At 46.6% G+C, this 20,724-nt stretch overlaps 1 protein-coding gene across 3 annotated transcripts in view; it reads left to right on the top strand.

The window, feature by feature from the left end:
* Window positions 1-20,724, top strand: part of LOC130517948 (ephrin type-A receptor 7) — a 105,757-nt gene that overhangs the window by 14,968 nt on the left and 70,065 nt on the right. For all 3 annotated transcript variants that reach the window (XM_057020177.1, XM_057020176.1, XM_057020178.1), the window contains exons 2-3: window positions 11,057-11,121; window positions 11,856-12,528. In XM_057020177.1, coding sequence (XP_056876157.1) covers window positions 11,057-11,121; window positions 11,856-12,528 — 738 coding nt within the window. The remainder of the gene's footprint in view (window positions 1-11,056; window positions 11,122-11,855; window positions 12,529-20,724) is intronic.

Raw genomic sequence — 20,724 nt, 5'->3', positions numbered from 1 at the left:
CCAGGCTGCACCCATTTGTGTCCCACCACGAAGAGAACGCTGCCTCTTCACTAATTGCTGTTTTGTTTGGCTTGTTTCTGAATGTGCGGTTTAGCTGCAGTAAGTCTCGTCTTCAGGCCCAATATCAGTTGTCCTGTTGGGCTCCAAACTGATATGAATCTAATATCACCAGATGCACACTTGGATTATTAAACAGTTGTCTGAAAGTGGTAGGATGGCACCATTTCAGAGCTGGGCTCTTCTATAATCTCACCACTTGTTTGTCCATGAGTCCTTTTATCACTTGCACAGATGTCACGACCGCCAACGACATAAATGTGATTCATATCGGCGTTAACAAATGACAAACCCACCCACGCCGAGGGTTTGGACTGTTTTGTGCTACATTGTTCATTGTTAAAGCTCAAGATGTCAATAAAGCTATGGGGGTCCGACTACATCTGTTTTAATTGTCGTTTTGAAGAACTTTTTGTTTGCTCTAAAGAGCTCTGGTGCACCATGAATCTATTACATTTCATCTAACCCACAGTGTCTTTATATCTCTATTCATCTTGTAAAGTCAATTTTATTTGTATAGCTCACAGCCATAAATCTCACGGTGTGAGCGGGCCTCTCCCCTCCTGTTGGTTTTTGTGTAATTTATACTGGTCTTGTGTCGGAGCCGACATGCCGCTTGTTTTTCTGCCTTATTGACTGCTGTGACCAGTTCGTCTTTTCTTCTCCATTTCTTTTCTGTCCCTCTATGGCAGAGATGGTTATTGAGCATATTGACCGATTGGCTGTCGGCTCTATCGATCTCCAAGGTCAGAGTCCCTGCCGCTGAAAAATGGCCCTGCGGTGTCCTCCCGTCCTCTCGCCGGCTTCTTTCTGGTGCCTCGTTTCTCTCCACATTCGCTCCCCTCATTTCATCTATCCGTGCTTTCAGAATTCATCCCCACGTCCGTTTAATCCATCCTCCCTTTTCTCTTGTTTCTGAGTTCGCGGTTGCTGCCGTTCAGAGCGGAGATCGATGGCGAGGGGAGCCGGTGCTGTGCCCGCCGGCAGCTCGCAGAGGCCGTACGGGTCCAGACTTGTCATGACATCACGCTGTAAAGATGAAACAATAGCCGCTGAAGTGAGCCTGCGAAGTTGCTCAAGGAGAGAAACAAAAAAAGGAGCTAAAGGGAGCGACGAGCAGAGCATGAATCAAACCAGAGCCGAGGTGAGCGTCGTGTGCCTGGGGGCAGCTCTGAGATACTTGCACATAAGAGACAAGAGTGGAGGTCTCCTCAATGTGCACGTAGCACTCCATCCATCCATCCATCCATCCATCCATCCATCCATCCATCCATCCATCCGTGCATTTAGATGTTTAAACGATATCTTAGCTCAACGTGAGCTTTATAAACAAGGCCATCATCCCAGGGCTGATTGTGAGATGATGTGCTGTTGCTGACGTCCACGGCAGATGGCTAATGCATATGTATCAACCCACTTGAACTGCTGCTCATTTCAAAACATGATGGCGACGCTGCGACCCAAAGATGGAGGTTATTTGCAATGAGAGGAAGTGAGACTATTAGAGGATGCGTTGCAGCCCTGTAGCCCGTCTGAGTGCGAGCAAACATCGTTGACGTATCATTAATGTCCAGGCAGGGAAGGACAAACATGATAAGAGAATGGGGAAGGGGGGGGTTAATGATGCTCCATAGGCTACGCGCAGCAGTCAGATTGGTGAGGCTACCTTCCACTGATGCTACGCTCTCCTCTGATGGGAGAGGTTGAGAAGAGACAACTGAAGGAAGATTTTCTGGGTTTGTCCCCCCCTCATTAGGATGTCAAGAAAGGCTTGAGAGTGTGATGCACATATGATGAACCTTTAATCTACTCATTAGTGTATTCAGAAACCTGCCTACAGAAAGAGGTGCTGAGCAGAACTGCGCTTGAGGCGAGACGTTTTGTATTTAGCCTCGTCTTGTGTTTACACAATGTTCCAGGATCTGCCTGAATCCGCCCAGCGTGTGACTGATCACATCTTATTTTCACTTTGCAATGATTAATCAGAGCAGCAGTCATCATGTCAGAGGGGGGCAGAAGATTGAAGACAAACAGTCCAATCAGGCAGAATCATGTGCTGGTTATTAGGGGGGGGTTGCGCAGCTGTTCAAGGCTGACGACAGGAGGAGGAGCCTTGATGAATTCATCACGTCACTACTCACAGAATTCTGCGTTCCAACGTGCTTCCATGTAGCATTTATGATAGTTTTTACATTTTTTACTCGGTGTGAAAGCTTTTGAACATCCAGCCATCCTGACCCTGTGGTGCAGCCACATCTGGAATTCAAATGGGTTGAGGGCGTGAAGCTGGCACAGCCATCCTTTCCTCGCCATTTATACAGATGAGCAACCAGAACTGTGCTGCACTCCTTCCAGACGCTGCTATATCACCTCTTGACCTCCCTCTCCTTCAGCCACATCATCATCCTAAAAGGGCGGGGGTCAGAGTTCACCATTACAACAATGAACATTTGATGTGAAAGAACTGTCTTCCCTCCTCCTTCAGGGGATTCTTTCTTTAGTCTTTTTAAGTCATTCGCACTTGCTTGTGCATTTGTTGTGAAGTTTTTATCCCAAAGAGCGTAAAAAGGATCATAATTCAACTTCCAAACACAATACAGCTTTATTTTTTCCAAGGTCTGGCAGGAATATGACGCTGTAGTGTGACAGTAGAAACTTCTCAGCAGAGATCTTCTCATGCAGTAAGATGACTCACCAGGCACAGTTTTTTTTACACTGCTCAGCGTCCTTCATGTTCCAGCTGATTTTAATGTGCACATGTCTGAAAATGCCGCCGGGTGTCAGGAGTGTTGGTAGTCAAGCTTAACCCCCCAAAGGCAAATAAACATGAAGGATTAGTTATGGATTGTGTTGTATACGCATCAGATGATTTAAGGTGCGTAGCGTGTTTGTCTGTTTATGCTAATGTTGACCTTCGGTCGGCCTGGACGCATCAGCGCAACTGCAGGTCCTCCTCATTCTCCCAGCTGTCAGGGAGAGAAAGAGAGTGAACAAGCCGACAGGGAGGGACGAGAAAAGACAAAGAGGTGAATTTAGAAGACGGTGACCTAATTTAATGTAGAGTGCTTCTCAAATTGAACCAGTGGGGAAAACGACGTCAGCACAAAAGAGCTCCTTATGTAACGCTCTGTCCTCCTCTCTCCTCCCCACTTCTGAATATGAGAGAGGGAGGAATGGAGGGAGTGAGGGGGGACGATGGTGTGACAGAGGTGATGGCAGGCGTGATGACCAACCAGTGCTCAATAATTAGCACAGTTAATTCTGGGGAGGGTCATCATCAAACCCGGACTCTGAGGTTCCTCAGGGTCTCCTCTGAGGAGTTCCTTTTTTCTCAAGTCCATAAATTGTCTTCTGATGCTGCTGTTGCAGGATTCTGGGGCTGTGTGGTCTGACAGTCTGAATCTCTGTCTTGGTCTCACTGAGGACCTTTCTTCCTTTGACCTTGACATCCTCCCTGTCTTTGGGTGACCCAGTTGGACATTTGATTTCTTGTTGCCACTCAGGACTTAACTTTCTGTGCCCAGACAAGGGTTTCTCCATCCAGCCTCTGTCTCGGCTCCATATTATCGGAGGTAAATGCCACTGAAACTGCACTATAGAACATTTTTGGTGCGTTTTCTTGGGCTGTAACAGTAAGCATAGTCTTTAAAAAGGCTGTCTCCCAACCCAGACAGCATACGAGTCAGGAGGCCTGGAGGGAATGACATTTACTTGGCTTTGTCATGCACAATAGTGACCTCTCTCGCTCTCCCTTTCTGTCATCTGTTTTGTCATGTCTTCGCTCTCTCTTTGTTGCAGAGACATCAAAACTCACAGGGCCCAGCAGGCTGTGTTGAGGACGGTGGCCTGAAATGTATTTTTGTTAAATAATGCAGTCTGGCTGCACCGTGGAGACTATATGACGGGGAAAGGGTGGCGCAGTGCAAAAATACACTTCTATTATTTAGTGTTCGTATAACAGGCTTTCCTATTGGACATTCAGATAATTAGTGTGTGTGTGTGTGTGTGTGGTGTGTGTGTGTGTGTGTGGTGTGTGGGGCTGCTGAACACACACATGCACGCTACATCTCTTCGGCGTCTCTGTTAAAATGCTGACGGCTAACGCTGTGTTACACGTGCATGTGCTCAGCAGTGTTTGGAACACTGTGAGGGTTTTTTGTCTTCTGGAGGCAGACAGAAATGCCACGCACGCCACTTTAGCTTTACATTTGCCTCGTTTTAATGGCTTTGGAAAGACTCTCTGCATTGCGAAAGGTTAAAGTTCGCACTTGTCACAGCGACAACAGTGCGTAATTATGCGTCAGTGAGCGCGGAGAAAAAGTTAACTTCTCCTTTAACTCAGACTCTGGCGTCTGTTTACCAACTCCCCCAAAAACTAAAGAGAGGGACGCCTTGGACGGGCCGGCCGACCCCGTTGTCTTCAGCCCTGCTGGCACGGTGACTTTATTTTTTGCCTTTTCGAAACATTTCCCCAGTAGAAATGTGTTGTATCACGTCACACAGTCCACTACCAGCGACAGATGGCGGCATGCTCAACGATAGTGCACTCGTTCCAGTCTGCTGGGCTCGGTCTACTGGTCAAACTGGTATCTGCTCACTGGTCACACGGCAGAAGAGGGACGTGTACTGTTCTTCCTAAATACGCCACAATTCTGGTTTTTAACCCCACTCTGGTAGCATTTGCTACAATACTGATGTAAAAATGCAACATTTGCTAAATGTGGTCATTCATTTTCCACAGTGTGTTCCATCCTAAAGCTGCCGTGCACGTGCCCCAACGTGCCCAAGACGGTGTTTGGCTCATCTCTGCTCTTGTATGTAATGAACTGTGGGCACTCTTCGCTCTCGCTTGAGTCCTGTAATGTTGTGCAAGCACATTTAGAGATGCCTCACTGAGCACTAGACAGATATGTGGCACTATTTAATGCTTGTGCTGTTCAGAAACCCTGCAAATGATTTTAATATGTTTGAGCTGCAGCCGAAGTCAAGTTAAATGTCCCCCCCCCCCCCCCACACACACACACACACACATTGATATCAGAAATACATGGTCACATTTATTATTTAAAATACAAAATGAGATATTAAACTACACAACTTTACATTTAAATATAACTGCAGACGAGAGGAAAATTCTATTTGAAGAGGCTTTTCAAATAGAATACGCAGTAATGGTGGTAATATTAGTAATAATACGTGAAAAACAACCCAAGTGGTGGTGAAAGTGTCATTTTAAAGATATGAAGACATTACTGATGAATTAAAGGAAATTACAGATGAATATGGAGACGCCAAGATGATTTTCACTCCTGCCCAGATGACGTTAGAACAAACATAATTTTTGTTCGTTTTTCTTCTAAGTTTTGCCGTGATCATCATCAGTTCTGTAGAGAAGTCGACCTGAAGTATCAGAAGTGGACTTTTATATTTCATTTACAGCAGTAAGAGTCACTAATCATCATCGGACAACAAGACACTGTCACTGAAATGATGCTGGTCAAATGTGACCATTTTAAAAAAGTTCAAGTAAGTTTTTATTTTTATTTTCTCAGGGGATTAATTAAATTCTACCAATAAGGTGTTCCTGTTTGGAACAACTGCTGTTATTTACTTGGCAGTTTTCAGCTTCGAAGCATGAAGCCACTAACGGCAGCATCAGGAAGCCCTTCATCAGCATCTTTTCCTCTCATCCTTTTCCAGCTCTGAACCACGAGTCTCTTCACCTTCGTTCTTGCCTGCTTGTTTTCTGGTTCGGAGTGGTGCGGCATTATATTTAAGGCTCTGGGAGTGTTGAGGAGGCTCTTTCTGAAGTGGCTTCCACCTTCGTCTCCAGCTTCCTGTCGACCGTCACAGTCCACCTGTTCCTCCTGCCAACGTCACTTAAACCTGAAATCACCTTAAACGTAACCCAGTGTTGGAAATGGGACATGATGTGATCAAATGTGTTCTGAGCTGTGTGAAGTGCAACATTATAATAAGCACTCAGATGAAGTAAATTCGTGCTTCTGTTATCTGTACAGCCTGTTTCAGACCTGAGAACTGGTCTGTCAGAACAATAAGACCTGACGACTCTCTCGCTTCTCCTGCTGTATCAGCTCAGACAACCAATTACGTCCATTTACACGACCTTTGAATTGAAACGAGGTCCCTTTAGCCCTCTGCTCCTGTGGCCTCCTCTGCTGCCGCTCTGTCCTGTTGCCTCCAACACCATCATGGATTCCTACTGCGTCTGCCTGCGGAGATGTGCAGGAACTGATGTCTGTGCCACTGAGCTTTGAGACTTATTCTTCTAATAAACTCCCGACAGGTGTGTGTTTATGCGGCTCTTTTCAATATAAACCGGGTTTCCCTTTTTTCTGTGAGCCTTCAATCTCGGTCTGAATTTAGATTTTTCTTATTCTCAGACTCTGCTGCCTCACCGACTCAATGAGTCTTTTCTTCCCCCCACCCCCAACACACACACACACACACACACACACACGCACACTTTATTTTCCCTCCAGAGATTTGGCTTAACAGGTGGTCATTCAGATTCAAGACTGGAACTGTGGGGAAAAATGAAGACAACAGAAGAAAACAAGGAAGTTTATAGCTCTTATTGACTTATTCGTCAATTTACACATCCCAGTGACGTCTTTTGCTGCTGCATTTTTAATTTTCAAGCTATTTTGGTTTTGTTGAATAGAGTTAGCTGAGGCGTGTTTCAGGGTTTAATTTAAGACAATTGTTCCTAGCAATAAAGTCCATCGCTGTTTTGGATCCCTCATTGATGCCAACACACAGATGCTACAGGTCAATTACCTCACATTCACTTAAATGTTCCTAAGCGTCGTCTTCTCTGGTTGCTAAAACATCTCATTGGTTTAGATGTAGAAAAATCTGATAATTGTTGTTTTGCTGTTTCGTGTTTGAAAATAAGAAACCCCTTTAAACACAATCCTCTCAGCCTCACCTCTAAACTAGGCTGGACTTGCAGGCGCCACAGTTCTCTCATCCTCGCCCTGTTCTCATACCTGACAATGGTCAATTCCATGGTGGGATATCGAAGCCAGACAGTTCCCTGTAATTGAAACCTTTTTAGGTGCATCATATCATCAATTTTTAATGAGAAGATTCAGTTTATTGTTAAACCCTCAGCTGTCGGAGCTGTTATGGCTCCACAACCGTCTGTGGGAGTGCGTATATTTGTGTTTGTTGGGCTTTTAAAGGGACCTAGTGATCACCTAGACACCATTTGTCTCAGAAGGTGGTGTGTATCTGTATTCATTCAAGATTTGTCTGTGTATTCTTGTGTGCCATTAGTCTTTTATGTGCCTGTTTGTGGGTTTATGTGACATTTCAGCTCCTCCCAATATATCGTCTTTATAATCTGTTTAACAGCAGCATTGCTGCGCCTCTTCTGTCCACCTCTATACTACAGTATCCTCCCCTTGGCTCGCCGCGTAGCAGCCGCGTAACATAGCGAACAGGACGTCACCGTTTGTGATTGTGGTAATGTGCAGGGATTAAGGATTTAGATTAGCTTTCCATCTTCTGGGGCATCTGTCTTCATTGAATCTCTGTCAGGTTGTTTCTATGTTGCTTCACTTGTACAATGCGACATAGTTGATTATATTCAGCTCAGGTTGGGTAAACATCGGCTTCAGGGATCTGACCCGTGTACCATTGTTTGAAGAGCACCTTCAGGGAGTGGTTTCCTGATTCACTTTACATTTCATTTCCTGCTATGTGTGGGCCAGTTTGAGAGCGATTCCCTAAATATGTTTGTCCAGTTCTTCTTTTAACTGGAGACTGCCAGAAAGCTCATGAAACCTGAATCTGGCACAAGCATCAGAGTGCCAGATTCAAGTTTTGGAGGACATAGACTTTATTGTATGATTTGTTTTGATGGGATTCCAACTCTCAGGGTTTCTCTTCTAACTTCCAGCATAATGAATTTCTCCCTCCGCTTTCGTCTCAGTGTCGGGCTGTTGTCAGTCCCTCCCCCGCATCCCTGTGGTATAAGAAGGATAATGTCCAGACAATGGGTCCCCTGTGGAGATATGCTTATCTTCTGCTCCCTCTTTGGGCAGGTTGAGCTGGTCGGCCTTGGTGTTGGCTGCCTGATAAAGAGCAGGCAGGTCAGGGTGAGGACAGCCAACACCAGAGTTAATCCTTTCATGAAAGCAAAGAACATCACTGAGGTGAAAGATGAAAGCAGCTTCCTTTAACTAGGAGTTATTTAATTCACCTTTTGTCTAGAACAGTACACATTTGGGATGTTCCACGTGTACAGTAATCCACTTCTATTAATTCACGTAGCGTCAATAACAAATTTGAATTCTACGCTCCAGTTTTGGAAAGAACACATACATATGCCAGTTTAATAGGAGCCTCCAGTCTGTTTTTCTTTCCTTCTGATTTGGAACTAGACCTTGGAGGTGAAAGAATACAAAGATCCCTTTTCTGCGTTGCTGAAGGAACCACAGCCAATGAAACGTCTGTCAAAACATTCAATATACCAGTTATTTAGTATTAACACGTGACTTTCTGCTGAGCGTGGCAGCGCCCCCCCCCCCCCCCATCTCTGCGTATCAGCGAGGCTAAAAGCTCATTTTGTTCATCACGATGAAATTCCAGAAAAAGATAAGAGTGGGAGGGCGACAAGGGAACGAAGGTGGGAGAAGATCACATATCACATACACTTTTATTGAAGCTACCTTTCTGCAAAACAAAGGAGAAAATAATAAAATATCCCCTGAAACCTCCATTTCCACAACAGTCAGATGGATGCGGCAGGAAGACGCCATAATAAAATCTACTCTGATGCACATGCAGACTGACCCCTTCAGACAGGACTCATCTGGAGAGAAACACGTCTGGCTTTTTCTTTGATGTCTTTTAATGACCGTTATGAAAGTTGTTTTTTTGGAGTTCACACTTTCTTTTGAACCAATTAGACCGCACAGGTCTTTACTTCTACCTGCCTACATTCGCTCATAGGTGAGAAATAACTCTTTTTGCTTTTTGTGACGATCCGGGAACAACGAGAAGAAGTCGGCCTCACCTTTTATATCCTAAAAGGGCTGATAATGATAACCAAACAGACAAGAAAAGCAAAATAGGCTCAGAGACACACATTGTTCCTGTAATGATGGGTAATTATGAAGCAACCATTGAAATTGAGAGCTAGTAGCCAGTGTGTCACAGCTGTTAGTCTGGCCTTTGAGCAATAGGAAGAGAGCTGTTTTTCACCTCTCCCCCTTTGTTAGTCAGCCAGGCTCCGGCTTCAGTCTTCCACCCTAAACTTTGTCTCTGGCTCTCTGTCACTAAAGGCCCATTAGTCTGCCTAACAAGCCTGTGATTAGAGGATTTATGTATTCAGCGTGTGATCACGGTTCCAACTTTGTCCTCTGAGGTTCTCTCACTCTGACTGATTGTCTGCCCACTGATCTGTCCGTTTACGACCCAGACGGTTTATTTTATGCTTCTCGTCCCGTTCTTTCTCTCTCGTCTTTCTTCACTTTCACGCTCCTCCGGTATTTCTTTAGCCTCCCTTTCAGCATTCCTCCGTGTCTCTCCACCAGTTTTGGCTTCGCCTATTCTAATCTTCTCCAAATGCCTCTATGTTATCAGCTGAGCACAGAGCTGCGCTCTGGTCAGCAGCGTTAGCCCCAAACAATAAAGTTAAATTACTTTAGGAAATGATCTATAGTTGGTCCTGCACATTTGCCAAAGTGTTGCCATCTCATTCTCAAATCAACCCTGAAAGAAGAAAATCTATTCATTCGTTTGCTCCCAGGTTTGGACAAGTTTTTTAATTACCAATTCCAATTTTTCCACTGTGTTTTAAATGCCTCACATTCAGCTGGCCAGATATTATGACTTCTGTATTATTGTTAGATTTATTTAATTATGCTTCTGGTCCTACCTCAGGTAATTCTATTTGCTTTTTTTTCGGGAGGATTCATACCTCGCACATTCCTGATTTAGCCTCATTACTAGTCTGAAATCGCATCTTTCAGAGCCAGTTCCACCAGTCAGTGACACAAAGGTGACTCAGTTTTTACACACATTCATGTGTCAAATTGTCAGACACCAAGAAACACGTTCACAGCGGAGGCGTGGCTCTGCTCCTGGGTGTTGGTCGAGCTCCAGGGTTCTAACGCCTCATAACTGAGATTATTTTGAATCTGCAAGTGTTTAAACCACTGCAGGAATCGCCAAAATGGTGCATGCGGTGTCTGGGGGCGTCTGGGGCATAAAGTATGGCTAACTATAGTATCAGCAAAATCCTCCCAAAATGGGGCGATAATGTGGCCGGCCATATGCTGCTCCAGATGTTGATATTGCATTATAGATTAAGATAAATGTGCTGATAATGGCTGAATGGTGCAGGCAGATGCTGAAACGGTTCCCCACACATCAAGGCTGAACCACGTGTTAAAGTTCTGTGGTTTTCTGAAGGCCACTGGTGCGTTTCAGTGCACACGTGTGACTCCGTACACGGTTAATAATTATTCCTACACGTGTGCGCATGGGAACCATCAAACCGACTTCACAGAATGGAACTGTGGTGTTTTCCCAAAATGACTGTGTTTTAAAATTTCTGTTATATTATTTAGGGATTTTAAAATTTTAAAGGAATAAGCTAAAATGCCTTTTTTTATATAAGGGTTTTCCTTCATTTGATATTAAGTGATGCTAACTGAGCTAACGATGAAGCCTCCGCTGTCAATGGTCCTGAAATAGGCGGCAGCGTCTGACTGTGTCTCTGTCTGTGGTGCTGAAACCAACCTGGCTGGACAATGACGGCTCACGAAAGGTGCTCAGAGTCTTCAAAGGTTGAAGTTTAAGCATGAAACACATGTTGTCTATTTCGTCGCAAGTGACATTGTTACTGGAACATTTAGGATTTTCCATTGGATTCATCATCTTTTATTTACTTGTATGCTGTTAACAGGAGAAATGACTCTTTTTTAAATGTTGTCCTCTCTATTTCTTTCTTTGTTTTCTGCAGTGGTGCTGCTGAATTCTAAAGAGACTCAGGCAGAGCTGGGCTGGACCTCTTATCCCCCCAATGGAGTAAGTTTGCCTGCTTGCATTTTTCATGATCTCTGTTGGTCTTCAAATGTTCCCTCACAAGGCTTCACAGTAGTAACCGCTTCGTAACCACAAGCCGCTTTTCCCTCATTCTCATCTCTTCATTCTACTCATCTGCTGCTACTCCCTTTTCTTTTAAGCTCTGTCTAGTTTGTCATTGTCATCAATCAATATGCGAATCTGGCGGCTACGATACTGCATCCTAGCCACCTAGACATCAATATGATGTTCAAAAACCTCTTTGTTTAATGTAACTGCAAGAGAAATACACGAGTGGTTTTTAGCCAGCAGAAGGTTGTTATAATAATATAATAATCAACAATTTTGGGCTGATTTGAGTGAAGAGGTTTTATTGAGGGCCTTTGGCAAAATCGATCCCACTGAAGGAGCTCTTCAAGATGCCCCCATGCAAATAAAAAAGCCCTTATCTAGACTGCTAGGGAAAAGTTTCTTCACTCTTGCTTCACTACGTAATGGATCAGCCACGGTGACTAAGGTCTGTCACATACTGACTCAAGGTCTGATGTAACGACTGTGAAAACACACTTTGTCATTTCCTCTCTGCTGCTACACCCACTTATCAGATTGGCATTTTATCTTTCTCTGCATTTGACCTTTGATTATCTGTGTTGCTTTTCACTTTTCCTAACCCTTGTCATCATCTCACATGACTTCTGGTTTTTAAATGTGCTTTTTCCCCTTCCATGTTCCCTCAGTGGGAGGAGATAAGCGGCGTGGATGAGAAGTACAAACCAATCCGGACGTACCAGGTGTGCAATGTGATGGAACCCACGCAGCAGAACAACTGGCTGCAGACGGGGTGGGTGGCCCGCCGGGGTGGCCAGCGCATTTTCGTGGAGCTCCAGTTCACGTTGCGTGACTGCAACAGCATCCCCGGTGTGGCGGGCACCTGCAAAGAGACCTTCAACCTCCTCTACGTGGAGTCAGACAGAGACCTTGGGGGTGTGACCCGAGAGGACCGCTACACCAAGATCGACACCATCGCAGCCGATGAGAGCTTCACGCAGGGCGACCTGGGCGAGAGGAAGATGAAGCTGAACACAGAAGTGCGTGAGATCGGTCACCTCAACCGAAAAGGCTTCCACCTGGCCTTCCAGGACGTTGGCGCCTGCGTGGCCCTAGTGGCCGTGCGAGTGTACTACAAACGCTGTCTCGCGACAGTCCAGAACCTGGCCGTCTTCCCCGACACCGTGTCTGAGGCGGCTTTTGCCACGCTGGTAGAGGTGCGCGGCAGCTGCGTCAACAACTCGGAGGTTGACACTGACAGCCCTCCCAGAATGCATTGCAGTGCCGAGGGAGAGTGGCTGGTGCCTATTGGGAAGTGCAGCTGCAGCGCCGGCTACGAGGAGGGACACAGCAGCTGTGAAGGTAAGACGTCAATGAGTGATGGGACGGCGGTGTGAATACGGAAAAACAAAGAATCAAAAAAGAGGAAACGGGGTTTTGTGAAAACACAGGGGAAAAAGTCAAGACGATGAAGGAAAAAGGTGCATCGTATAACATTAATAAGGACACAAGCAGAACTACTTCATTTAAAGCTGGATATGCATTCAGGGAGTTCACAGTAAACGTGTTACAGTCCAGCTTTCTCGTCACAGCAGCCGCTAATGTTGTTATGTGCTGCTCGCTGAAGAGTAGACACAATGAAGTGGGTTACAGTGGCATGGAAATTCACTTTAAAGTCCAAACCAGGAATATATTTTCAATTGGCAATGTTTTGAAAAATAGTTTTGCCTTAAGTGACTTTACTTTGCAAGTGCAAGAGGGTTTAAAACCCTTTTTTGAAGTGTATTCACTGAAACTTCCAGGCTTTGATGTGTAAACCTGATAGAGGTCCCTTTGACAAAACCAAGCTTTAAAAGAAATAAAGTGAGATAAAGTTTTCTGTGGTGAAAGAGAAGATGGAGGAGACAAGCAAGGACTACGGATGTTAATATATTTTGAGAACAAAGAGGAAGAGATTAGAAGAACAGAAGGAGGATGAAAGTGAAGTGAGGGTGATCCATATAGAAAGGAGAGATTCTAGCTAGGAGAATCCTAGTGGAAGTAATTACACCTTAATGAGATGAGAAAAGACGCCTGATAATGGTAACAGCGGGCATTACGGTTCGATTGCGGACACTTAGTGGAACACAGACATCTTTCTTGCTCAATTTCAATCCATACCTGCTTTTGTTTGATGCCAATAAAGACGTCACCTGTGGCCGATTTACGTTTGCCATCTATAGACACACTTCGACACCTGACCTCAGCTACGAGAACCGCAAGGAACACGCTGATGTTGCCTTTATTGGAACCTAAACACGCACTCTTAGTGGTGGCATTAACACACACACACACACACACACACACACACACACACACACACACACACACACACACACAGCGACATTAACAGAGAGGGACAGTATCGGAATCCTTAGTCACAGGCCATTGCTCACACAGCAGCAGTGGTTTGATCGGCTGACTGTTTCTGTTAGCTTTCACAGCCCAGCTTGCGTTGTTGTGCACTGCACCGTGGGCGTCATTGTCACCAGAGAGGAGACTGCGTCCCTTCCGAAGGAGGGGACATTTCATAAGAGCTGTGAACTTCTCATATCTGATCGATACTGTTGTAAGTGCTGTTTGCAATTGATTGCCGTTAGAGGAAAATCTTCATTCTTTTCTGAACGATTAAGACTGGGCCTAAGCTGTGAGATCCAGACCATGAGCTCTCCTGGAACCTGAACACATCAGGACCCCAAAATTCAAATCAACAGTGTGTTTTGTTGTAAAACAGGGCCGTGAGCGATAAAATTTTAATATAATTATGTAATCTAAATGCTGTAGCGAGAGACGCGGGAGCTCCCAAACCTCCGAAAGGACAGCAGGAGTATAAGAAGTCCACGATTAGCCAGGCATGGAGCCAGCGTAGTGAGCAGACAAGTATGGTGAAGTCCAGTGACAGGACCAACGAAGATGGATTACTGTATCTGTGGAGCTCGACCTTCCCCGGTACACTTTATTATATTTACTTTGGTCTGCTGGAGGCAGGGTCTGTCATTCTATTGAAGAACACTTGAACTCTTACTATATATACCATGTAATGAACACACACTTCTCCTGTAGTGACTTATTCCTCACTTTAGCTGTAATGGTATGAATATGCAGCCCCAACCCTGACATCTCCCACTGCACCAGAGCCATTGATCAGTTGTAATGCTCCACTAAACTGAGGAATTGTGCTGGGACTCCTCTCTCTCACACCCACACCCACACACACACCCACACCCACACACACACACACACCACACACACACAGGCTTGTGCAGTTGTCTTCAGTTTCTCGTTGACTCCCATTTTTTTCTTTCTTTTATCCAATTAATCACCCTAGCCCTGACCAACTGATGCCAACTGGAACCTAAATTCATTCATCTTGTTTAAACTAAAGGCTTCAGTCTGAGATTTCCTATAAAAAAAGTTGCAGAGTTCCACACTTTGAACCAACGAAGGTGGTGGGAGCCCACAACTTGAGCGAGAGTCCCGCAAATTGAGAAAAACAACCACCCACTTGAGTTGATTTCCTTCTGTGTAGAAAATGGACCCCTGATGGGAATTGATTGTGCTTTTACTGATGAAATCTGCGTTTGTTCCAATCAGGCCTGAGGACATGGTCTACTCAGGGTTTCTGCAAACGTATGCAAAGCAGCACAAACACTTCCACATAATATTCATCTAGTCATCAGCATGCTTGTACAGAGGTGGACCAGCTACTGTTAGTTTATCTTATTTAGCCACAATGCGAATAGAAGTGGAAGCAAGTCTCTCTGCTCAATGGTATTGACTCTCCATGAGACAGAAGCAGATGGTGGTGTTCACCAGAGGAGAAGATTGTTGCTGCAGAGCATGATGATCAGGCAACACTGGATTACTGCAGCAGAATGTTCTGGTCTGGTACTTTAATGTCATCACAACAATAATACCCAATTGAGTTCATTTTGCCATATGTGACGTTACCACGCCAGATGGCGTCATTTCTGTAGGTTTGGGATCCTCCGATAGGTTTAAATGTTTAAATTTCTCTCTTTAAATTTCATTAAACATGTCCAATGAAAACACACTGGCATCAGAATTGGGTTTTGGTGAAGTGAAGAGGTGAGGTCCAAACACTCCTGACATTCATTGACCCATTACCATGAGATATAAATTAGCCATTTAATGCATCTTTTTTAAAATTGCAAATAGCTTTTCACTTCTTTATATGAAATATAAATAAATCAGAACAGATTTTGTCAAGATCACGCTACCTTTCATATTTGAAAGCCACAAAAATGAAGAAAAACCTCTCCCATAAGAGAAGTGCTGCAGAGTGTCGTTGTGGTCAGAACATCTATATTACGCCTGGATGTTGATGTCACAGCGAATGCTGCCTTTATCATCACTGCTTCCATCACAAGAGGAACTTTCAGATGTCGGGTGAGAGAAGTTGTTGGTGTTGGTGAACCACACTGAGGAGTTTTTCATCTTCATGTCTATCTTTGCTGACTTGGTTGCAGGCAGGAGTTGATTTTCCTCCTCGATCGGTACCGTGGCTAGCATTAGCGAGCAGTGTCAGATGTGTCAACCTCCGTCCCTCAGGCCACCTCCCAGCTCGCCTTTGTGCTATTTCCGACTCGCAGGCTCTCGTGAAACAGTGCTACGGTGAGGTGTTGACAGCTTCCACTTCCTCCTAAACTTTCACCACGTTTGTTAGCAGGTAGCTTGTCATAGAAGTTAGCCTGTTCCGACCGGTAATGCCTCTTGATGTTGAATTCCTTGAAAACAGCCTCGGCAAATTAGACAGACACAACTATTTGTATTTTAGCGACAAAAAAATATCAGATTTCCTCTTTCCTGGGAATGGCGGCCTTCACATCGAATAAACAGCTAAAAGTGGGAAAGCGGCAGTGGGGAATGAAAGTGAAGCCCACTGAGCGTAAACCTGTAAGTGCACTCCCAGCATTCATTACTGTATACCCTGACCCTGCGTGTAGTTGTGAATTTGCTCTGCATGTAATTGCGGTGATGAGCACACGCGTGTTCTCCAATCTCATTATGAAATGCCACCAGCAGGAACAGACTGCAGGAAAAAATAAATTATGTAATAATTCACCTCATGAGTGCTGCAATTCATGCTCCTCGTGTGTTTTCCGTGTGTTCGTGTCAGACACTTGAGCTCCATCCTGTTCTAATTAAGGCAGACTGCTCTTTCTATATAATTACTGAATCTGATTCATGCCTACAGCACATTTCCTTATTATCTGTTTGCTGCACCCGCCGTCCAGCTCCAGGCACGCTTGCCACCCTGCTATTCCTTCCTATGTTCCTCCATCCCTCTCTAATTCTCTGCATCATTTTCTCTTTTCCCATTCCCCCTCAACTCTTCTACCCCCTCACCCCTTCTGAAGTATTAATATCTATCTAGCTCCTCCTCTAAATGCAGTTTGTTTTCCTTCTCACATCTGCTACACCTCATTTTCCCTTTATCCTTATTTAATTTTCTCCCTCCTCCCCCCACTTTTTCAATCTCATGCCCAACATGCCTCCTTCTCTCCTAACCTCCCCACCTACACCCTGCAAGGGACCATGTGGCAGGGTGAGGTAGGGTGAGGAAGGGTGAGTCTGGTTAACAGTCTGGAGCCTGCAGGACGAGCTCTGAGTTTTATCCTGTGTGTTTAGGACAGAGTGCTGGAGACTTGGCACCAGCTTCCGATCATATGTTAGTGAAGCTGTTCCTCTGTCTGTTGTCGGATCATGCTGCCTTTCTCCGTCTCCCCTTATTTCCCCCTGAAGGATTTTTGCCTTTACACAAATACAATCTCACGTTCACTCCTCACGTTCTTCTTTATGCCCGACTCCTCAAGCATTTCATCTATTCTTACCACACTTAAAAAAAAGATCTCTGGCTCTGAGCCACTGTTGCCCATCTGGTCTTCCCTTCACTCTCCTACCATCCTCCTCCCTCCTTTTTTTCTTCTCCAAGCACATCACCCGCTACTCTCTCTCTCTCTTTCTCCCTCTCTCCTGCTTTCATATTAAATAATTTAGGTTTTCCAGGGAGATAAGCAAATGTGTTCTTTCTGAGCGCAGCGTGGAATATGTTTATTTGGTCATCCGGACATACAACACGTCTGTAAAGGACACGGATGGACTTGAACCAGCGGAACATTTGCTCCTGTCAGTAGAGATCTCTCGTTTAAAATGTCTCCTTTGAAGGCCTGAGCTGCAGGAGGGCTAAGTAGTTCCCATTTGTCCCTCCTCTAGAGATCCACGGGAGCAAAGAAAAAGAATCAAGAAGAGTTAAGACAATGTTTGTACTGCTCATCTGGACCAGAGTTGGATATGCAGTAAGCACCATATAAACCATATCATCTTGTTTGGGTTCATCGGTCCTGGATCATAAATGGACAGTCAAGACTCCTGCTGTGGAAAAGTGTTGGCCCATTCATGAGTTCTTTTATCTTTTGCTTATTTGTCCCACTAACATGTTTAAGATCATCCGATCAATTTTAATACCGGACAAATATAACAAATGCAAAATGCTGTTTTTAAATGATGATTTATTTTATTAAGGGGAAAAACACTATCCAAACCTCCAGAACCCCAGTCAGAACCATTATTCACAAAAGCAGGAGACTGGGAACAGTGGCGAACCTTCCCGTGGTTGGTCGACCTAAATATTCCCAGATGTGGGGATATTTTCCCTCAGTAAATAAAATCACATCATTTAACGATTGTGTGTTGTATCTTGTCTGATCTTGTGATTTTAGGAAGCTGCGATGTCTCACGCTGCTGCTGCAGAACCATATTTTTCTTCGAAAAACCTTTAATCTGCAGCAAAGAGGTGCTTTCATTTTGGGTCAGAACTGTGAGTTCTTCATCTCAAGGCTGAAAGTGGGGTCGAGTGCTCAAATGTGAGTCGTGATGAAATGATGTGTTGTGAGAAAACTCTCACAGATATAAATGAGGGGAAGCGATGAACCCCTCCCTGGGCTGCCACCTTATCGTGGTGGAGGGGTTTGCGTGTCCCAATGATCCCAGGAGCTCCGTTGTCTGGGGCTATATGCCCCTGGTAGGGCCACCCATGGCAAACAGGTCCTAGGTGAGGGACCAGACAAAGCGTAGCCCAGGACCCCCTAATGAAGATAAATAACATTGGTCTCAAGTTTCCCTTGCCCGGATGCGGGCCACCGGGGCCCCCTCCTGGAGCCAGGCCTGGGGGTGGGGCACATTGGCGAGCGCCTGGTGGCCGGACCTCTGCCTATGGAGTCCGGCCGGGCGCAGCCCGAAGAGGCAACATGGGACCCCCTTCCCGTGGGCTCACCACCTGCAGGAGGGGCCAAGGGGGTCGGGTGCATTGTGTTTTGGGTAGCAGCCGGAGGCAGGGACCTTGGCGGTCTGATTCCCGGCTGCACAAACTGGCTCTAGGGACATGGAATGTCACCTCTCTGGTGGGAAAGGAGCCTGAGTTGGTGCGCGAGGTTGAGAAGTTCCGACTAGATATAGTTGGCCTCACCTCGACGCACGGCAAGGGCTCTGGAACCAGTCTTCTTGAGAGGGGTTGGACTCTCTACCACTCTGGAGTTGCCGATGGTGAGAGGCGACGAGCAGGGGTGGCAATTCTGGTTGCTCCCCGGCTCAGTGCCTGTGTATTGGAGTTTACCCCGGTGGATGAGAGGGTAGCCTCCCTTCGCCTTCGGGTGGGGGGACGGATCCTGACTGTTGTTTGTGCCTATGGTCCAAACAGCAGTTCAGCGTATCCACCCTTTTTGGAGTCCTTAGAGGGAGTGCTGGAGAGTGCCCCTTCTGGGGGCTCCCTCGTCCTCCTGGGTGACTTCAATGCTCACGTTGGCAATGACAGTGTGACCTGGAGAGGTGTGATTGGGAAGAACGGCCCCCCTGATCTGAACCCGAGTGGTGTTTTGTTATTGGACTTCTGTGCTCGTCTCAGATTGTCCATAACGAACACCTTGTTCAGACATAAAGGCGTCCACATGTGCACTTGGCACCAGGACGCCTTAGGCCGCAGATCGATGATCGACTTTGTGGTTGTGTCATCGGATTTGCGGCCGCATGTTCTGGACACTCGGGTGAAGAGAGGGGCGGAGCTGTCAACTGATCACCACCTGGTGGTGAGTTGGCTCCGATGGTGGGGAAGGATGCCGGACAGACCTGGCAGGCCCAAACGTGTTGTGAGGGTCTGCTGGGAACGCCTGGCAGAGTCCCCTGTCAGAAGGAGCTTCAACTCACGCCTCCGGGAGAGCTTTGACCATGTCCCGGGGGAGGCGGGGGACATTGAGTCCGAGTGGACCATGTTCCGTGCCTCCATTGTCGAGGCAGCTGACCGGTGCTGTGGCCGCAAGGTGGTTGGTGCCTGTCGTGGCGGCAATGCCCGAACCCGCTGGTGGACACCAGCGGTGAGGGATGCCGTCAAGCTGAAGAAGGAGTCGTATCGGGCCTTACTGGCCTGTGGGACTCCTGAGGCAGCAGATGGGTACCGGCGTGCCAAGCGGAGTGCAGCTACGGCGGTTGCCGAGGCAAAGACTCGGGCATGGGAAGAGTTCGGTGAGGCCATGGAGAACGACTTTCGGACGGCCTCGAAAAGGTTCTGGACCACCATCCGGCGCCTGAGGAGGGGGAAGCAGTGCACTGTCAACACTGTGTATAGTGGTGATGGTGTGCTGCTGACCTCAACTCGGGATGTTGTGGATCGGTGGAAGGAATACTTCGAGGACCTCCTCAATCCCACCAACACGCCTTCCAGTGAGGAAGTAGGGCCCGGGGACCTGGAGATGGGCTCTCGTATCTCCGGGGCTGAAGTTGCCGAGGTAGTTAAAAAACTCCTCGGTGGCAAGGCCCCGGGGGTGGATGAGATCCGCCCAGAGTCCCTTAAGGCTCTGGATGTTGTAGGGCTGTCGTGGTTGACTCGACTCTGCAACATCGCGTGGACATCGGGGGCAGTGCCGCTGGATTGGCAGACCGGGGTGGTAGTCCCTCTTTTTAAGAAGGGGGACCGGAGGGTGTGTTCCAACTATAGGGGGATCACACTCCTCAGCCTCCCTGGTAAGGTCTATTCAGGGGTACTGGAGAGGAGGGTCCGCCGGATAGTCGAACCTCGGATTCAGGAGGAGCAATGTGGTTTTCGTCCTGGGCGTGGAACAGTGGACCAGCTCTACACCCTCAGCAGGGTCTTCGAGGGTGCATGGGAGTTTGCCCAACCAGTCCACATGTGTTTTGTGGACTTGGAGAAGCATTCGACCGTGTCCCTCGGGGGGTCCTGTGGGGGGTCCTCCGAGAGTATGGGGTGTCGGGCCCGCTGATACGGGCTGTCCGCTCCCTGTACGATCGGTGCCAGAGTTTGGTCCGAATTGCTGGCAGTAAGTCGAACTCGTTTCCGGTGAGGGTTGGCCTCCGCCAGGGCTGCCCTTTGTCACCGATTCTGTTCATAATTTTTATGGACAGAATTTCTAGGTGCAGTCATGGTGTTGAGGGGATCCGGTTTGGTGACCTCAGGATCGCGTCTCTGCTTTTTGCGGATGATGTGGT

The sequence above is a fragment of the Takifugu flavidus genome, chromosome 21 (assembly GCF_003711565.1).
Source record: "Takifugu flavidus isolate HTHZ2018 chromosome 21, ASM371156v2, whole genome shotgun sequence".
Classification (NCBI taxonomy): Eukaryota; Metazoa; Chordata; class Actinopteri; order Tetraodontiformes; family Tetraodontidae; genus Takifugu; species Takifugu flavidus.
Note: the sequence above shows the minus strand (reverse complement) of the source record. Positions and strands in the feature narration are given on the sequence as shown.